Source organism: Coregonus lavaretus (genome assembly GCF_964263955.1).
Source record: "Coregonus lavaretus genome assembly, chromosome: 3".
Classification (NCBI taxonomy): domain Eukaryota; kingdom Metazoa; phylum Chordata; class Actinopteri; order Salmoniformes; family Salmonidae; genus Coregonus; species Coregonus lavaretus.
The window spans coordinates 65,979,044-65,992,915 of record NC_139990.1 but is presented as its reverse complement, the minus strand read 5'-3'; the positions used below and the strand labels follow the sequence as shown (position 1 = coordinate 65,992,915).

At 41.5% G+C, this 13,872-nt stretch overlaps 2 protein-coding genes across 2 annotated transcripts in view; one reads left to right on the top strand and one right to left on the bottom strand.

The window, feature by feature from the left end:
- The window catches only part of LOC311127068 (gamma-aminobutyric acid type B receptor subunit 1-like), a gene marked incomplete at both ends in the record, with an annotated part of 41,788 nt that extends 40,780 nt beyond the window's left edge, over positions 1-1,008 (top strand). The window contains 2 exons of the mRNA XM_084158817.1: positions 140-283; positions 718-1,008. Coding sequence (XP_084014943.1) covers positions 140-283; positions 718-1,008 — 435 coding nt within the window. The remainder of the gene's footprint in view (positions 1-139; positions 284-717) is intronic.
- A 3,605-nt stretch (positions 1,009-4,613) lies between these two features.
- Positions 4,614-6,546, bottom strand: LOC311106731 (tumor necrosis factor-like). The gene is made up of 4 exons (XM_084149131.1): positions 6,175-6,546; positions 6,037-6,085; positions 5,840-5,899; positions 4,614-5,538 (listed from the first exon to the last, which is right to left on the bottom strand). Exons 1-4 carry the CDS (start codon positions 6,391-6,393, stop codon positions 5,099-5,101), a joined length of 768 nt encoding a protein of 255 aa, XP_084005257.1. The 5' UTR covers positions 6,394-6,546; the 3' UTR covers positions 4,614-5,098.
- Between the last annotated feature and the right edge of the window lie 7,326 nt (positions 6,547-13,872).

Sequence of the window (13,872 nt, the reverse complement as noted above, 5' to 3'; positions counted from 1 at the left end):
CCACACGAAACTTGCATCAGCACTCGAAACAAAGTCTCAATACTTTCTTCAATGTTAACATTTCCAAATTCACATATTTACAGAAAATGGTCTTCTCTGTCTGTCTGGCTGTGTAGAATAAAGTTATATTCTATTCTAGATGCGCAGGCTGATTACACGTGGTGAGTGGCAGTCGGAGCAGCAGGACACGCTGAAGACCGGCTCGTCCACCAACAACAACGATGAGGAGAAGTCTCGCCAGCTGGAGAGAGAGAACCGTGAGCTGCAGAAGATCATACAGGAGGTACAGTGCACACCTTAGCTATCAACATAGAATCACAATACATCTAGATTTAAATATGTCTAATACGTATAAAATACATCTGAATTATTGGAACTAGTAATCAATCATTTAACCAATCTTTATCATACAGGTGGTACTACAATACACACTCACTTTGATACCTTAGCTATCAAAATATAATCAAAATGCATCTATTAAAATACATCTAATATGCCTTTTTTTAAATCTGAATTATTTGACCTACCAACCAACCAACCAACCAAATCTTTCCAATCATTCATTTGTTATTACCTTTAACTAAGAGATACATTTGGTTTGATTAATAAATGATGAATACATGTCTAATTCATTCTCAATTAATGCTTAATAAATGATTCCTCTTTACCCATGAGTGTTCTGTATTAATAAGACCTCTCCCTCTTCTGTGCTCTCAGAAAGAGCAGAGGGTATCGGAGCTCCGCAACCAGCTGGTTGAGAGACAGGCCCTGCGCAACCGACGACGGCCCTCATCCGGCACCAACCAGAACCACAGCACCCCGTCCCCGCCCTCTTCCCAGCCAGACCCCAAGTCTCTCCTGCCCCCTCCCGGGTACCCCAACCCCGCGTCGGACAATCACTCCTCCTTACCCCCCTCCTTCTCCAACTCCTCCAACCTGTACCAGGCGGACAGCAAAATAAGTCGCAACCACTGTCACAACAGCCAGATCCCCCTGCTTTACAAGTGAGGGGGTGGGGGGCGGGGCGGTAGAAGAGCCCAGAGCACACAGAGGAACGAACACACATGGAGGCACTCTGACTTTCACTTGTTATGGAAAAAGAGCACAAGCTACTGACATTGACAGAGTGAGTGGAGGCACACGACGACGGAGGGCTTTTCCTTTCACTACAGGCTACTGTGAGGAGAGCCACCCGGGTAACACCAGTCTATCTCACAGTCTGTCTCATTGTGTGAACCTGAAGCACTTGTGACTAGTAATACGAGTTAGAGAATAAGAAACAAGCACATCCCAGATTAACCCTCAGTCTACTTGTGGAGACAGAAAATGGACAGATCTTTCACTCCTCCTCTTTCCTCCTTCCCTTTGTTTGTTTTCACGTTCTGTTGTGCAGATGTATCTAGGATCTCCGGGAGGACTTTGTGTACTGTGTGTGTTTGCTACTTTTTGACTCCCGTATCTGCATATTTGTCTTCAGTTTGTTGAAATAGAGAAGCACATGGTAATTGATTAATATTGTTATTACATAATGTATGATATGTTATGTCATGGATTCAATGTTATGCTCTATATTTAGTTCAATATTTTGGTGGGTAAAGGGGTGGAAACTGTTCAAATGCAATGAGAGTGGGAAAAACAGCACAGTTTCCCAGTGGATTCAATACGTTGGATTTCATATCAAAACACCATCTAAACTCAAAGTGCAAAGTTATCCTAACTGAAATTGAAATGCTTACATTATAGCCATATACAGTAGAGGGTCTTGGAATGGACACCCTCATTTTGGGACAATAGCAAGATTTTTGTGGATGTTTTGCTGTATACATATTCAAGTACAGCTTTGTATCTTCAATCACATTTTTGCTGTTGTATGCTCTTGAATATATGAAACCCATTTGATAAGAAAATAGTGTAATATGATATCTAGCCTAATACGTTTTTTCATTGTATCATCCTTTTGAAAGTTTTCAATTGGACTTGAATTGATATGTTCCCACAATTGGAATTTTATTGGACACATCATAGATATTCAAAGGAAGCACACCCTCCTGGCAAATGTAATATGCATCATTCTTCCAAGCCTTTTTATTTTGTTTGTCAATAACTATTTTTTCCCTAAAGACAATCTGAATATAAATGTTAATGTGAGCGTACATGCCTGTCACCCGTTGGTCTTATATTTGACATTTATTTCGAATTTCCCCTCAGATTTTAGCTTTGTACAACTACATTTGTGAATGTGATGCTGAAGAATATATGTAACAGTATATGTAAAGGATTCTGACATGCTTATACAACAGTTAATATATATGGACAATCTCATTCATTAACAATTCATCAAAATGTATGAAGCAATGATATAACACAGCTTTATTGGCAAGTAACGTAAGTGACGTTACTTTTCCAAATAGCATTATCTCATGTTGCACTATAGTTCAAGACAAAACAATGTTTCAGGTCATGATTTTGTTGCCGTTCTAATAACATACTGTAGCTCAGGGTATAGGAAAGTGAGAGATACAACCTCTCCATAGGAAGTTATGGATGAAATAGTCAATATTTATTAACTGTACATGGATGAGATTGTGTAATATATGTATGCGAAGATTATTTAGAGAAATATACTCTTGCACATGTATGAATATACACTGAGTGTACAAAACATTAGGAACACCTTCCTAATATTGAGTTGCAGCCCCTTTTGCCCTCAGAACAGCCTCAATTCGTCGGGGCATGGCCTACAAGGTGTTGAAAGCATTCCACAGGGATGCTGGCCCATGTGCTTCCCAATGCTTCCCACAGTTGTGTCAAGTTGACTGGATGTCCTTTGGGTGGTGGACCATTCTTGATACACACGGGAAACTGTTGTGAAAAACCCAGAGCATTGCAGTTCTTGACACACTGAAACCGGTGCACCTGGCACCTACTACCATACCCGGTTCAAAGGCACTTAAATCTGTTGTCTTGCCCATTCACCCACTGAATAGGCACATATACACAATCCTTCTCTCAATTATCTCAAGGCTTGAAAATCATTTTTTAACCTGTCTCCTCCCCTTCATCTACACTGATTAAAGTGGATTTAACAGGTGGCATCAATAAGGGATCATAGCTTTCACCTGGATTCACTTGTTCAATCTATGTCATGGAAAGAGCAGGTGTTCATAATGTTTTGTAAACCCAGTGTATATAACTGGATTTGAAGATATTTGTATACACTATATTTACAATTTTAAATGTTGATATATTTCAGATTATATGTATTCAAATATATGGATATCATAGTAAAATAAACCCATTGTTTTTCACTGAATAGATGTGTTTCATGTTATGTGTTCAATTTGACTAATAATTAATATAATTTCATGTAAACACCCTCATATACCCTGAAATACGACAAAACACTTCTTTATACTTTGAATGGGTATTTTATGACAGACAATATGTGGTATCATAACCATGTCCAAAGGGACAAGCATGTTACACCCAGCTGTTTTAACCACTAGATGTCACCATCAGTTAATGACACCCAAGGTATTCTGTTGTTTAATAATCTAGAATCTACATTTACATTTTTAGTCATTTAGCAGACGCTCTTATCCAGAGCGACTTACAGGAGCAATTAGGGTTAAGTGCCTTGCTTAAGGGCACATCGACAGACTTTTTCACCTAGTCGGCTCGGGGATTAGAACCAGCGACCTTTCGGTTACTGGCACAACGCTCTTACCCACTAAGCTACCTGCCGCCCCACATTCATATTGAACGATAGCCCTCCCAGGATTAAAAGTAATTTCAGTCCCATTACTAAAAGCATCTGTGTCAATCATACAATGTGCTTCCACTTCATAATTGATTGACCTATTAACCAATGGGTATTGGTGTCATTTCTTATCAAAAGGCAATATGAACAGAAGGATTGAGATCATAATATGAGCTGAAAGTGAAAGGCAGACATACATGTTACACAACAGCCAGCTGCAAAGGGTCATGGGAAATGACTACCTCATCTTAAAAGGATGTTTGTGGGACAAACACATTTTCTCATGCACATACAGTATTTCAGCTCAGATGTTTACAGCCCCCCCACCCACCTGACTGAAGACCTATGATGCTGTCGAGAAGGAGGAGGAGGAGGAGGAGGAGGAGGAGGAGGAGGAGGAGGAGGAGGAGGAGGAAGAAGGTCAGTGGGGGAATCCCCAGGCATGGCTTGAGGCATATGTGTGTCCTCTCACCTGACACAGCAGAAAAAGAAACAGGAAGGGAAATTCCCTTGTTTTGGTCTGACCTCATTGTGGAGGCATTTTGTATTACCATTTCTGGTGCAAAGCTGCTCAAGAACAGATTTAGGGCTTTATTCAATCTGCATTGCAGAAGTTCAGGTTTACAGCGTGATTGAAATTTAAAGGCAATGTTCCCGCTTTAGACGGAGACTGCATTCACGGTAAACGCTGCATATGTCGGCTCAATCTGAAATTACCTTTAGATTTCTATCGCGGAATCTATAACGCTTAAACTTTACAGAATGAATAGAGCCCTTAGTGTCCAGACTCCCACCCCCCGGCCCCACCCCCTCCAAACTGCATAATTAAATATAACCAAACTTTGAGTCTCCTAAAGTTGAGAACATTTGGAATTTAATACAGTTGATTCAAGCACTCTGAAAAGCTGACAAATACAATACACACGATCACATTTAAATAGACATGTCAATACATTAAATTAAATAACTTCATATTGTAGAAATGTATTCTGATAGGCCTAGTATAGGCTACTGCTAGGCTTATGTGAATCAAAATAACTTATACTTCTCCACAGTAGCCTACTGTATTGTCATATAAATAGTACATATAAAAATAGTAAAAAGTAAATATAAATAAAGTCATAATATTATTTGGTGCAAAATCTATAATATGAGAATGGACAATCATCATGTATGGACAAACAATTATCATTTCTCAAACTGTTGCAGTTTACAAAATAACCATTAAGATTAGACCTATCTCCATTGCTCAGTCGCCATAAAATTGCAACAACAAAATAAGAGCTTTAACATAAAACTGTTTTAACAAATATTAATCTCTGCCCTACCTCTCTCTCATCATAGTGCAAACACACCGAAAAAGTTCTTGCCCTGCTCTGACTCCACATTGGTCAGTCGATTGGTCTCAGTCCACAGTTTGTCCCCTTCATTCAGCTGAAACACAGCACCGAGGTAAACTGCATTGTACCAGCCCTCGCCGATATTGGACTCAGCATCACCGTCGTTTTGTTGACACACTGACCTTACCCCGCTAAGAAGATTAGCGTTATCCCCGATGGAGTCCGAATAGCGCCAAATAACGTGACTCAGAGGAGTGGTATGCTCGCCCGGGCCGTTACACTTGACCCTGAATGAAGCCTGGCTGTAAACAAAGAAGAGCCCAGTCTGCGGGATGAGGATTTGGTTCCCTTGTAGCTCGAACCCACCTTGGGAAAAGGCCTGGCCGTCATCCTTTCTCCACTGCACTGTGTCAGCACTGACATTAGGATTGTATTCACCTGGCAGTAGAGGGAAGAAAGACCCATTGTTACAACTTTGAGGCCCCAGGGTCCAGCTGGTAGCTATTTCTTCTTACAAAGCTCTCGTCAATTTACTCTGGTGGCAACAAGAGACAAGCTAATGATTAAGCAACTTCCTTGCTTCCTTGGGTTGTGGTTTAATCTTTGTCAATGGGGATGTTTAAAAAGAATCCCCTAGCTTCTACAATGAAGGACACTAAGACATACTAGCCCACTAGAAATGTTTTAACCTTCAACAGACACAGTCCAGGCTGGCTGCAAAACGCTATAGGCCACTCACCCTCTAAATGGATGGCTGCTTTTGCATTGCCGGCAATCTGCTTCAACGTATGGTGGGTATCTGAGGGAGGGAAACACATTAGTCACGAATAACACAAGCAAAAACCATGATGTTGCCTACAACCGTAACCTTTGATTAAAGCTATTACAGTGAGAAGAAATTCAATTAAAAGGGGCATCTGTCAATCAAATAATCACCTTTTGCACCAATGAGTTTCTCCAGCCGAGGCTCCATTTCATCCTGCATCTATGAGATAAACCAAGAGGATGTTAGTTGATTGTACGGTCCTCTATTTCAGAAATGTGTTAAATATTGTCCCCATTAGAGTTCCTTACCATTGCCAGTCTTCCACACTGACCCCACGCAAAGAGCAGGGCTGCTGCCGCACATAAAGCCACTACTAAGAGGACCCCACACAGCCTCCATAACCAACCTCTGGAGGCCTTTCTCTCAGCAACAGCTGTCACCGTTGTCTTGTACACAGGGCCACTGTCCACAAGGCTATTTTCAAGGCCCCTCTCCATGTCTCCAGGTGTCATCGCATACCCCTCCATACTGTTGTTGAATGAGGTTCAAACTCTTGGCTCTTGGTGGAAGTGGAAAAGTCTAGCGACTGAATATTTGCCTGAATATCTCCTAAATATCTTCTTTGTTTTTACAGAATTGTAGCTTAATATGTGTCCTGTGTTTTACTCGTTCATTAGAATGTACTTCTGCCAGAAGCCCTGTCGTTTTTATGCTCGGCCTGCTACTGGTACAAACGGGGAAACTCCAGTGATGTCACCCAGTGAGTGGAGACATAGCAGAGTTGCAGCAGCAAACTCCTGTGTAGAGATAGTTATGGTTCAAAGGAAAAGAAAAACCACAGAACACCTCTGCCAAACTGGTATTCCAATGGGTAGGTGTGGTTGCAGGATGGGTTAAGGCAAAACCGGACTTGAAAGTGAATTTCTTGTGCAACGATGAAGTTTTTCTATTTGTTAACCAGAATGTACAGTAACTACTCAGCTATATACTGAAACTGCACTTACAAAAAACAATGAATTCTCAGTAAGTCACACGTGTAGTCATTGTGTAATTACACAATGCATTTGAATACTATTAAACTCCACGGTATCTTTGCTACTTAATGTAAAGTGTAGCAAAGCCACTTACAGTATCTTGACTTGAACATTAGTTTGTGATTTCTAGCAGGGAAGCAATAGATAATAGTTCAGGGGTCAGCTGAAATATAACACAGACACCTCTCATACTGAATTCTATGGAGGAAAGAAAGAAATATTTTCATTGTGAGGAACATAAGTATTGTGATAAAGGGAGGAAACATCTACCTGAGACTTCATATCTCAATGCCCTTCTCTCTGCCCTATTAGCAATACCGTCACCTCAATCCTTCCACCCCTCTCTGTAGCAGGGCCATGGTCCAACCCTTCCTCTCTTTGAAGGTTCAACATTACCCACCACTTTCTCTGGCCCTCAAATACTTTGTGGCGGCGGGTAGCCTAGAAGTTAAGAGCGTTTGACGAGTAACAGAAAGGTTGCTGGTTTGAATCCCCGAGCAGACTAGGTGATAAATCTGTCGATGTGCCCTTAAGCATGGCACTTAACCCCAGTTGCTCTGAATAAGCATGTCTGCTAAATGACTAAAATGGAAAAAGCCTCCCATCCCCCTTTAAGTAATGATGTATCTGGCCCTACATTGGATACATCTATCTGTAACTGATAGGATTCAAAGCTGGGTCTCCTGCCAGAACAGTGTATTAGCCTTACTAGTCTAGGCATTGGCTTGGGGTCACAGGGTTCAAGTCTCAGGCAAGTTTAGGGCTCATCAGGGCTCATCATCACGTGGACCTTGGTCACAGAACCAACTGGATATTTCATGTCCGCCAAGTTACCTCAGGGATTACTTCTAGGAACAGAGAAGTAGGCTTTTTCTAGGTATTTGAACCAGGTATCTGAACCAGGTAGTGACACACTCTTAGAGGTGTAAGAGGGGTGATTCATTCTGTTTAATTTCCCATTGTCTGAAAGAGCAATTGGGTCATTGTTGTTATTACCTGTACATGACCTTTTACCTAGTTGATGTCTCCTTGTGGCCGCCCACAGGATAGTATCCAGTCCAGGGGTATAGTGGTTTTCCTGTCCAGTGATCAATATGGCTACCGAGATCTGTAAATTCGATGAATAACTTATGTTACTGTTTGCCTCATGGACATCCCCATTTCTTGTACATTTGTAACTTGACATGGATTCATATATTGGAAATAGAGTATTGCTGACAGAAAATATATATTTAACTTCTGATCTTAATTTGAGATCTGCTTATGTAAATTGAACCTGAAGTTCTATTTGTGTTATCTCTCTCCCAGTTCCTACACTCTTCTTCTCTCTCTTCTCCTGCTTCTACCTTCCTGATAAAGCACATTTTTTAAAATCAAAATTCGGATTCTTTTTAGTAGTTAAATGCAGATCATCTCAAGAGGTAAGCAGAAGAAAATAAATCGTGGCCCACACACTCAAATATTCCAACATATAATGTGACCTTGTTGTATACAGAAACAGTCAAGCACCCTGGCTAGCAGTTAGCACAGTACATTAAGTAGTTGTAGTGGATGATAGTGTCAGTGACTTGCAATCAGGGTAGGCAGTGCTTACCCTTTAATAATCTAATTTAAAAAAGCTATTATGAAAAGCCAAATAAAAAATACAATTATATATATTTTTAAATGCATTCTTTTTTGTTATCTAATGTTTTTTCTCAATGATTCTGGTGGTTTTTATGCTCAAAATCTCAAAATGTGCTAAACTACATCAAAACATCAGGAAAGGCGCCAGAATATAACCCTAACCAATCCATTGAAATCCATTTAAATAATTGACAAGCGCGGCCGTTCCTGACTCCAGTCACTGTTGATGGACAGGGTCAGCATAGGCCTCGCTGCTTTGCCTAGCCTTCATTTGTTGCATTGAGTGGATTTCATATTTTGCTCATGCGTATTGCCTAAGTATGTTGTGTGGGTAAGCCTGGGGTAAGCTGTACACAATTGGGCGTGTCTACATAATTTGTCGCTCGCATACGTTCAACTGAACGCATCTAGCTAGCAAGCAAATACAACCTGACAAATGAACACTATACTGCACCTCAAATAATTTTCCAAGTAGATTTCTAAGGAAAACTTGGTAAAATTCAGAGAGGGAGACCAACACCTGCGCTCCCTGACCTTCATCAGAAGAAGGGACAGAAAGTAATCGGATCGGGGCAAAGACACGCTGCTGATGGCCTCTGGATATGATACCTGGCTGTCAAAGGCATCAACCGGCTTTCTGCTGTTGGTCTATGGAGAGATTTTCAGCTAAACTGAGGCACTCTTTCGTGTTCTGCAGAATAAAATAATGGACATGGGGTTCTACTGTGCACATATCAGTAACACAATGAAAGTTGTGGATGCCCGGGGACAAGAGTTTGACACTTTCTATGATCGGTTTGAGGAGAAATGCACCACACTTGGCCTGACAGACACAGCAAACCGGAGCAGACAGCCGGTGAGAGGAGAGTAATGTTTTACAACATTTTGGACAATATCAGTATTCAAATGAAAGCCAGGTTTGATCATTTTGTTGTCCTTGGCCATCATGTCAATCGAGACTTTTCAAACTCAAAAAGAATAAAGAATACTTCTACAATGCTGTCACTGAGAGGTTTACCCTGAAGGACAGATTAATGTACTTCCTTTACAAGTAAAGGTAGGCTGAAATGCATTTTCCTTAGCCATTTGCGGGTTAGTCTACTGTTAAATTAACATGAGAATAGACAACATCCCTTTGATGCATTTGATTTATCAAGCTAGAATTATGTTTTTGATTAGACCATTTTTCAGTCATTTCGATTGTTGATATGGACATTTCATTAGAACCTTATTTATTATATATGTGTGTGTAATAATATTTCACATAATATTATTATGTGTGTGTATGTTTGCATGTGCCACACGCAGTGCATTGGAAGAATTGTAAATCCATTATCAAAGGCTATGGACTTTGCATTGCAAACTATTCGGATTAAATGTGTCCATATATTGGAATTTTAGTGCCACCTATTGGTTGTAACTGTGGACGCTACATCGGTCTATGGATGAGCTGAGTTGAGCAGTGTTTCATTTTGTCGGATGATATGAAATATGCTGCCATCAGAGGCTATCACTTGTGTGTCTTGGCTACATTGGTATTTACGTTTGGTAACAATATTTGTCAATTTCGGTTAATAGCCAATGTCATTCTGGTTGTTGGAGCCATCTGTTGTTTGGTGGACTTGGGCTTCATCAAGGTTTATTTGTGAGTAAATCTGGCTTTGATAATAGCCAGTGTCTACCCAGCCACCAACCTCACCGCACGTCACTGTACTGTGTCTCATGGTCCTCACATGATTGAAGGGCAGGCTCATCATTTGTATTGTCATGTGGTTCATTCATATGATCTGTCTGTAGATAAACAAATTTCAACTACTCGGAATGTAACTGTACTTTAAGATGAACTGACTGAGAAAAGCAGGAAGTAGGTCCTGAAAACAGGAGTTGAGAGAAAAAATGCTCAGGAGGGAAACCACAACAATAAGGAAGTGATAATCTACTATTGTTTTGATTCTCATGAGAATATCCCTGTATTGCAGATCAGCAAGGACATCACTTTATTTCGTCACCAAACCTGATTGAAATGATTTAATCATTCTTTCAATCAGGAGGGATGGTGGTAGATTTTGTTCATTTCAGACGATGGTGAGTATACTCCTGTGCTTTAGGACATGGATGAAAGAAGAGCTTTCCTAAAGGGAACGTTTTGAATGTTGCCAGAACGTCCTGTAGAAAATGTTTGCATAAAGACTAGTAAGGGATTTAAAGACCAGTGTAGTCCCGTCTGGACTACAGCGAGTGGCAGAGGTCCAGACGGGAGAAGGCAAGTGCCTGGATTAGGTCCTGCGCCGCTTCCTGTGTGAGGTAGGGTCATACTCTACAGATGTTGTAGAGCATGAACTTGCAGGAATGAGTCACTGCTTTGATGTTTGCAAAGAACGACAGGGTTGTCCAGGGTCACGCCAAGGTTATTTGCATTCTGAGAGGGGGACACGTGAATGTCCTGAGGATGTCCCCTGTTACCTGGGGTTACCGTATAGTCCAGGACAGGTTTAAGATTAAAATCTACACAGGGAGTTTCTAAGTGGCATACAGTAGCCTCTAATGTACAAATGCCAAATCAATCTATACATGTACATTTGACATTTTATTAATTTAGCAGATGCTCTTATCCAGAGCGACTTACAGTTAGTGCATTCATCTTAAGATACAGTAGCTAGTGGGAGAACCACATATCTCAGTCATAGTAAGTACATTTTTCCTCAGTAATCTTTCAGCAAAGTCATTGCTAGTAGGCAGGAAAAAGTCAAGTGGAAGTGTTAGTTCATGAAGGGATTGCTGTTGGATTATTTAAGATACTCTTTGAAGAGGTAGGGTTTCAGATGTTTTCGGAAGATGGGCAGGGACTCTGCTGTCCTAGCTTCAGGTGGAAGCTGGTTCCACCATTAGGGTGCCAAGACAGAGAACAGTTTTGACTGGGCTGAGCAGGAGCTGCCCTCCAGTAGGCCAAGAGACCAGAGGTGACAGAATGGACTACTCAGGTTGGGGTGTAGGGTTTGAGCATAGCCTGAAGGTAAGGAGGGGTAATTCCACTTGCTGCTCCATAGTCAAGTACCATGGTCTTGAAGTGGACATGAGCTTCGACTGGAAGCCAGTGGAGTGTGCGGAGGAACTGGGTGACATGGGAGAACTTGGGAAGGTTGAACACCAGGCGGGCTGCGGCATTCTGGATAAATTGCAGTAGTTTGATGGCACAAGTGGGGAGCACAGCCAACAGCGAGTGGCAGTAGTCCAGACAGGAGAAGGCAAGTGCCTGGATTAGGACCTGGGTCATACTCTACGGATGTTGTAGAGCATGAACTTGCAGGAGCGAATCACTGCTTTGATGTTTGCAGAGAATGACAGGGTGTTGTCCAGGGTCACATCAAGGTTCTATGCACTCTGAGAGGGGGACACCGTGGAGTTGTCAACCGTGATGGAGAGGCCCTGGAGCGGGCAGGCCTTCCCCGGGAGGAAGAGCAGCTCCGTCTTGTTGAGGTTGAGCTTGAGGTGGTTGACCGACATCCAAGCTGAGATATCTGCCAGGCCCGCAGAGATGTGTGTCGCCACCTGGGTGTCAGAAGGGGGAGAAAAATAGTTGAGTGTCATCTGCATAGCAATGATAGGAGACAGTACGGTGCGTGGGTAAAATCACTGGCAAAGCCATGCCAGAAGAAAAAAAACATATTACAGCCTATGTGTTGTGATAATTGCGTTGTTTTCTCTATAACCTGTTAGCTCATATACCTTGTGACTGTGATATACAGTGCATTCGGAAAGTATTCAGACCCCTTGACTTTTCCGACATTTTGTTACGTTACAGCCTTATTCTGAAATGGATTTTTAAAAATATATCCTGTCTCGTAAATAAGGTATTTCTGAAAACCTGTTTTCGCTTTGTCATTATGGGGTGTTGTGTGTAGATTGATGAAGAAAACAATTAATTTAATCAATTTTAGACTAAGGCTGTAATGTAACAAAATGTGGAAAAAGGGAAGGGGTCTGAATACTTTCCGAATACGCTGTATAGGCCGAGACAATAAGAATACACAGTGGCAGAATAAATTCAACCACACCTTTGTTTTATCACAAAACCGGAGAGCAACCTCTGTCAGTGTCACGAATTCAGCCGAGGCTGCCCCTCCTCCTTGCTCGGGCAGGCTTCGGCGTTCGTCGTCACCGGAGTACTAGCTGCCACCGATCAATATTTTCTGTGTTACACTTGTCTTGTCTGTATTGATCACACCTGTTACCCATTATGTTAATTTGTTTCCCTATTTTACCCTCTGGTTCCCTCATGGTGTTGTGCGTGATTGTTCGTTGTTTTGCTGTCTTTTGGTGAGCCGGTATTTGCTCTTCCCTGCGTGGAGGATTTGCTCTGCTTATTTTGTTCCAGTAAAGAACTTTGTTTATACAGTTCTGTGTCCTGCGCTTGATTCCATCCTACCGCTACACCCAGATGCATGACAGTCAGGTGAAGTCCAGAAAGCATATTGCATGTAACAAACAGTTACATGACCTACAGCATGGTCAAGCAAGTTAATGTTTCCGCCATTTTCGTCTACCAAACAACTATTGATTTAAAACCAAGGAGTTACTGCAAGTCGCAAAGAAAACAGGAGCTGCCTCCACTATTCCAGCACCATTTCAACTTCAACATTATCAAATCACCTACGCTTAGTCTAATACAGAGACAACTAAAAGATACCAAAAACAATTTAATCCAATCAACGTAAGCTGAATATGATGTGGCTGTCCATGGTTCTGATTTATGTGTGTACGTGTACGTGTGTGTGTTTGTGTGTGTGTGTGCATGTTCATGCAGTAGAAAAAACATGTTGACACCTTACTTGTAGAGAAACGCCAATGCCATCCTCCTCTCTTTCATGTTGACGAAACGGTGTATCACTCTGTCATACAGTACACGCTTTCAATTTTTGTTGTCCTAGGCAACCTGGCAAAAATATTAGCTTGCTTCCTTTCATGGGCAACGTTATCTAGTTAACATTAGGCTTCTAAATCTAGCTACATATTGAACTTCCATCCTCTCAGGCCAGGGGCGCAATGTATGAATTTATGGTTGGACCAGAATTTCTGTTATAATCATTGGCCAGTACGAAGTCCAAATCCCTATCTCCATCCATGGCTAATTTAAGAAAGGGCCAATTTTAGCTAGCTAGCTAGCTAGCCACCGGAGGACAACAACACAATGAGAGGCACAATGGGTTTCCGTCAATGACGTATGCTCTCAATGCAATGTGATTGGAGTGAAGCCAGGACCATTCACAGTTGAGCTCGTTCAGTTTAGCTCAACGCTGATTGGCTATTATTTAATTTTTTTAATGATCAGGGGAGGCCAAATGCTCG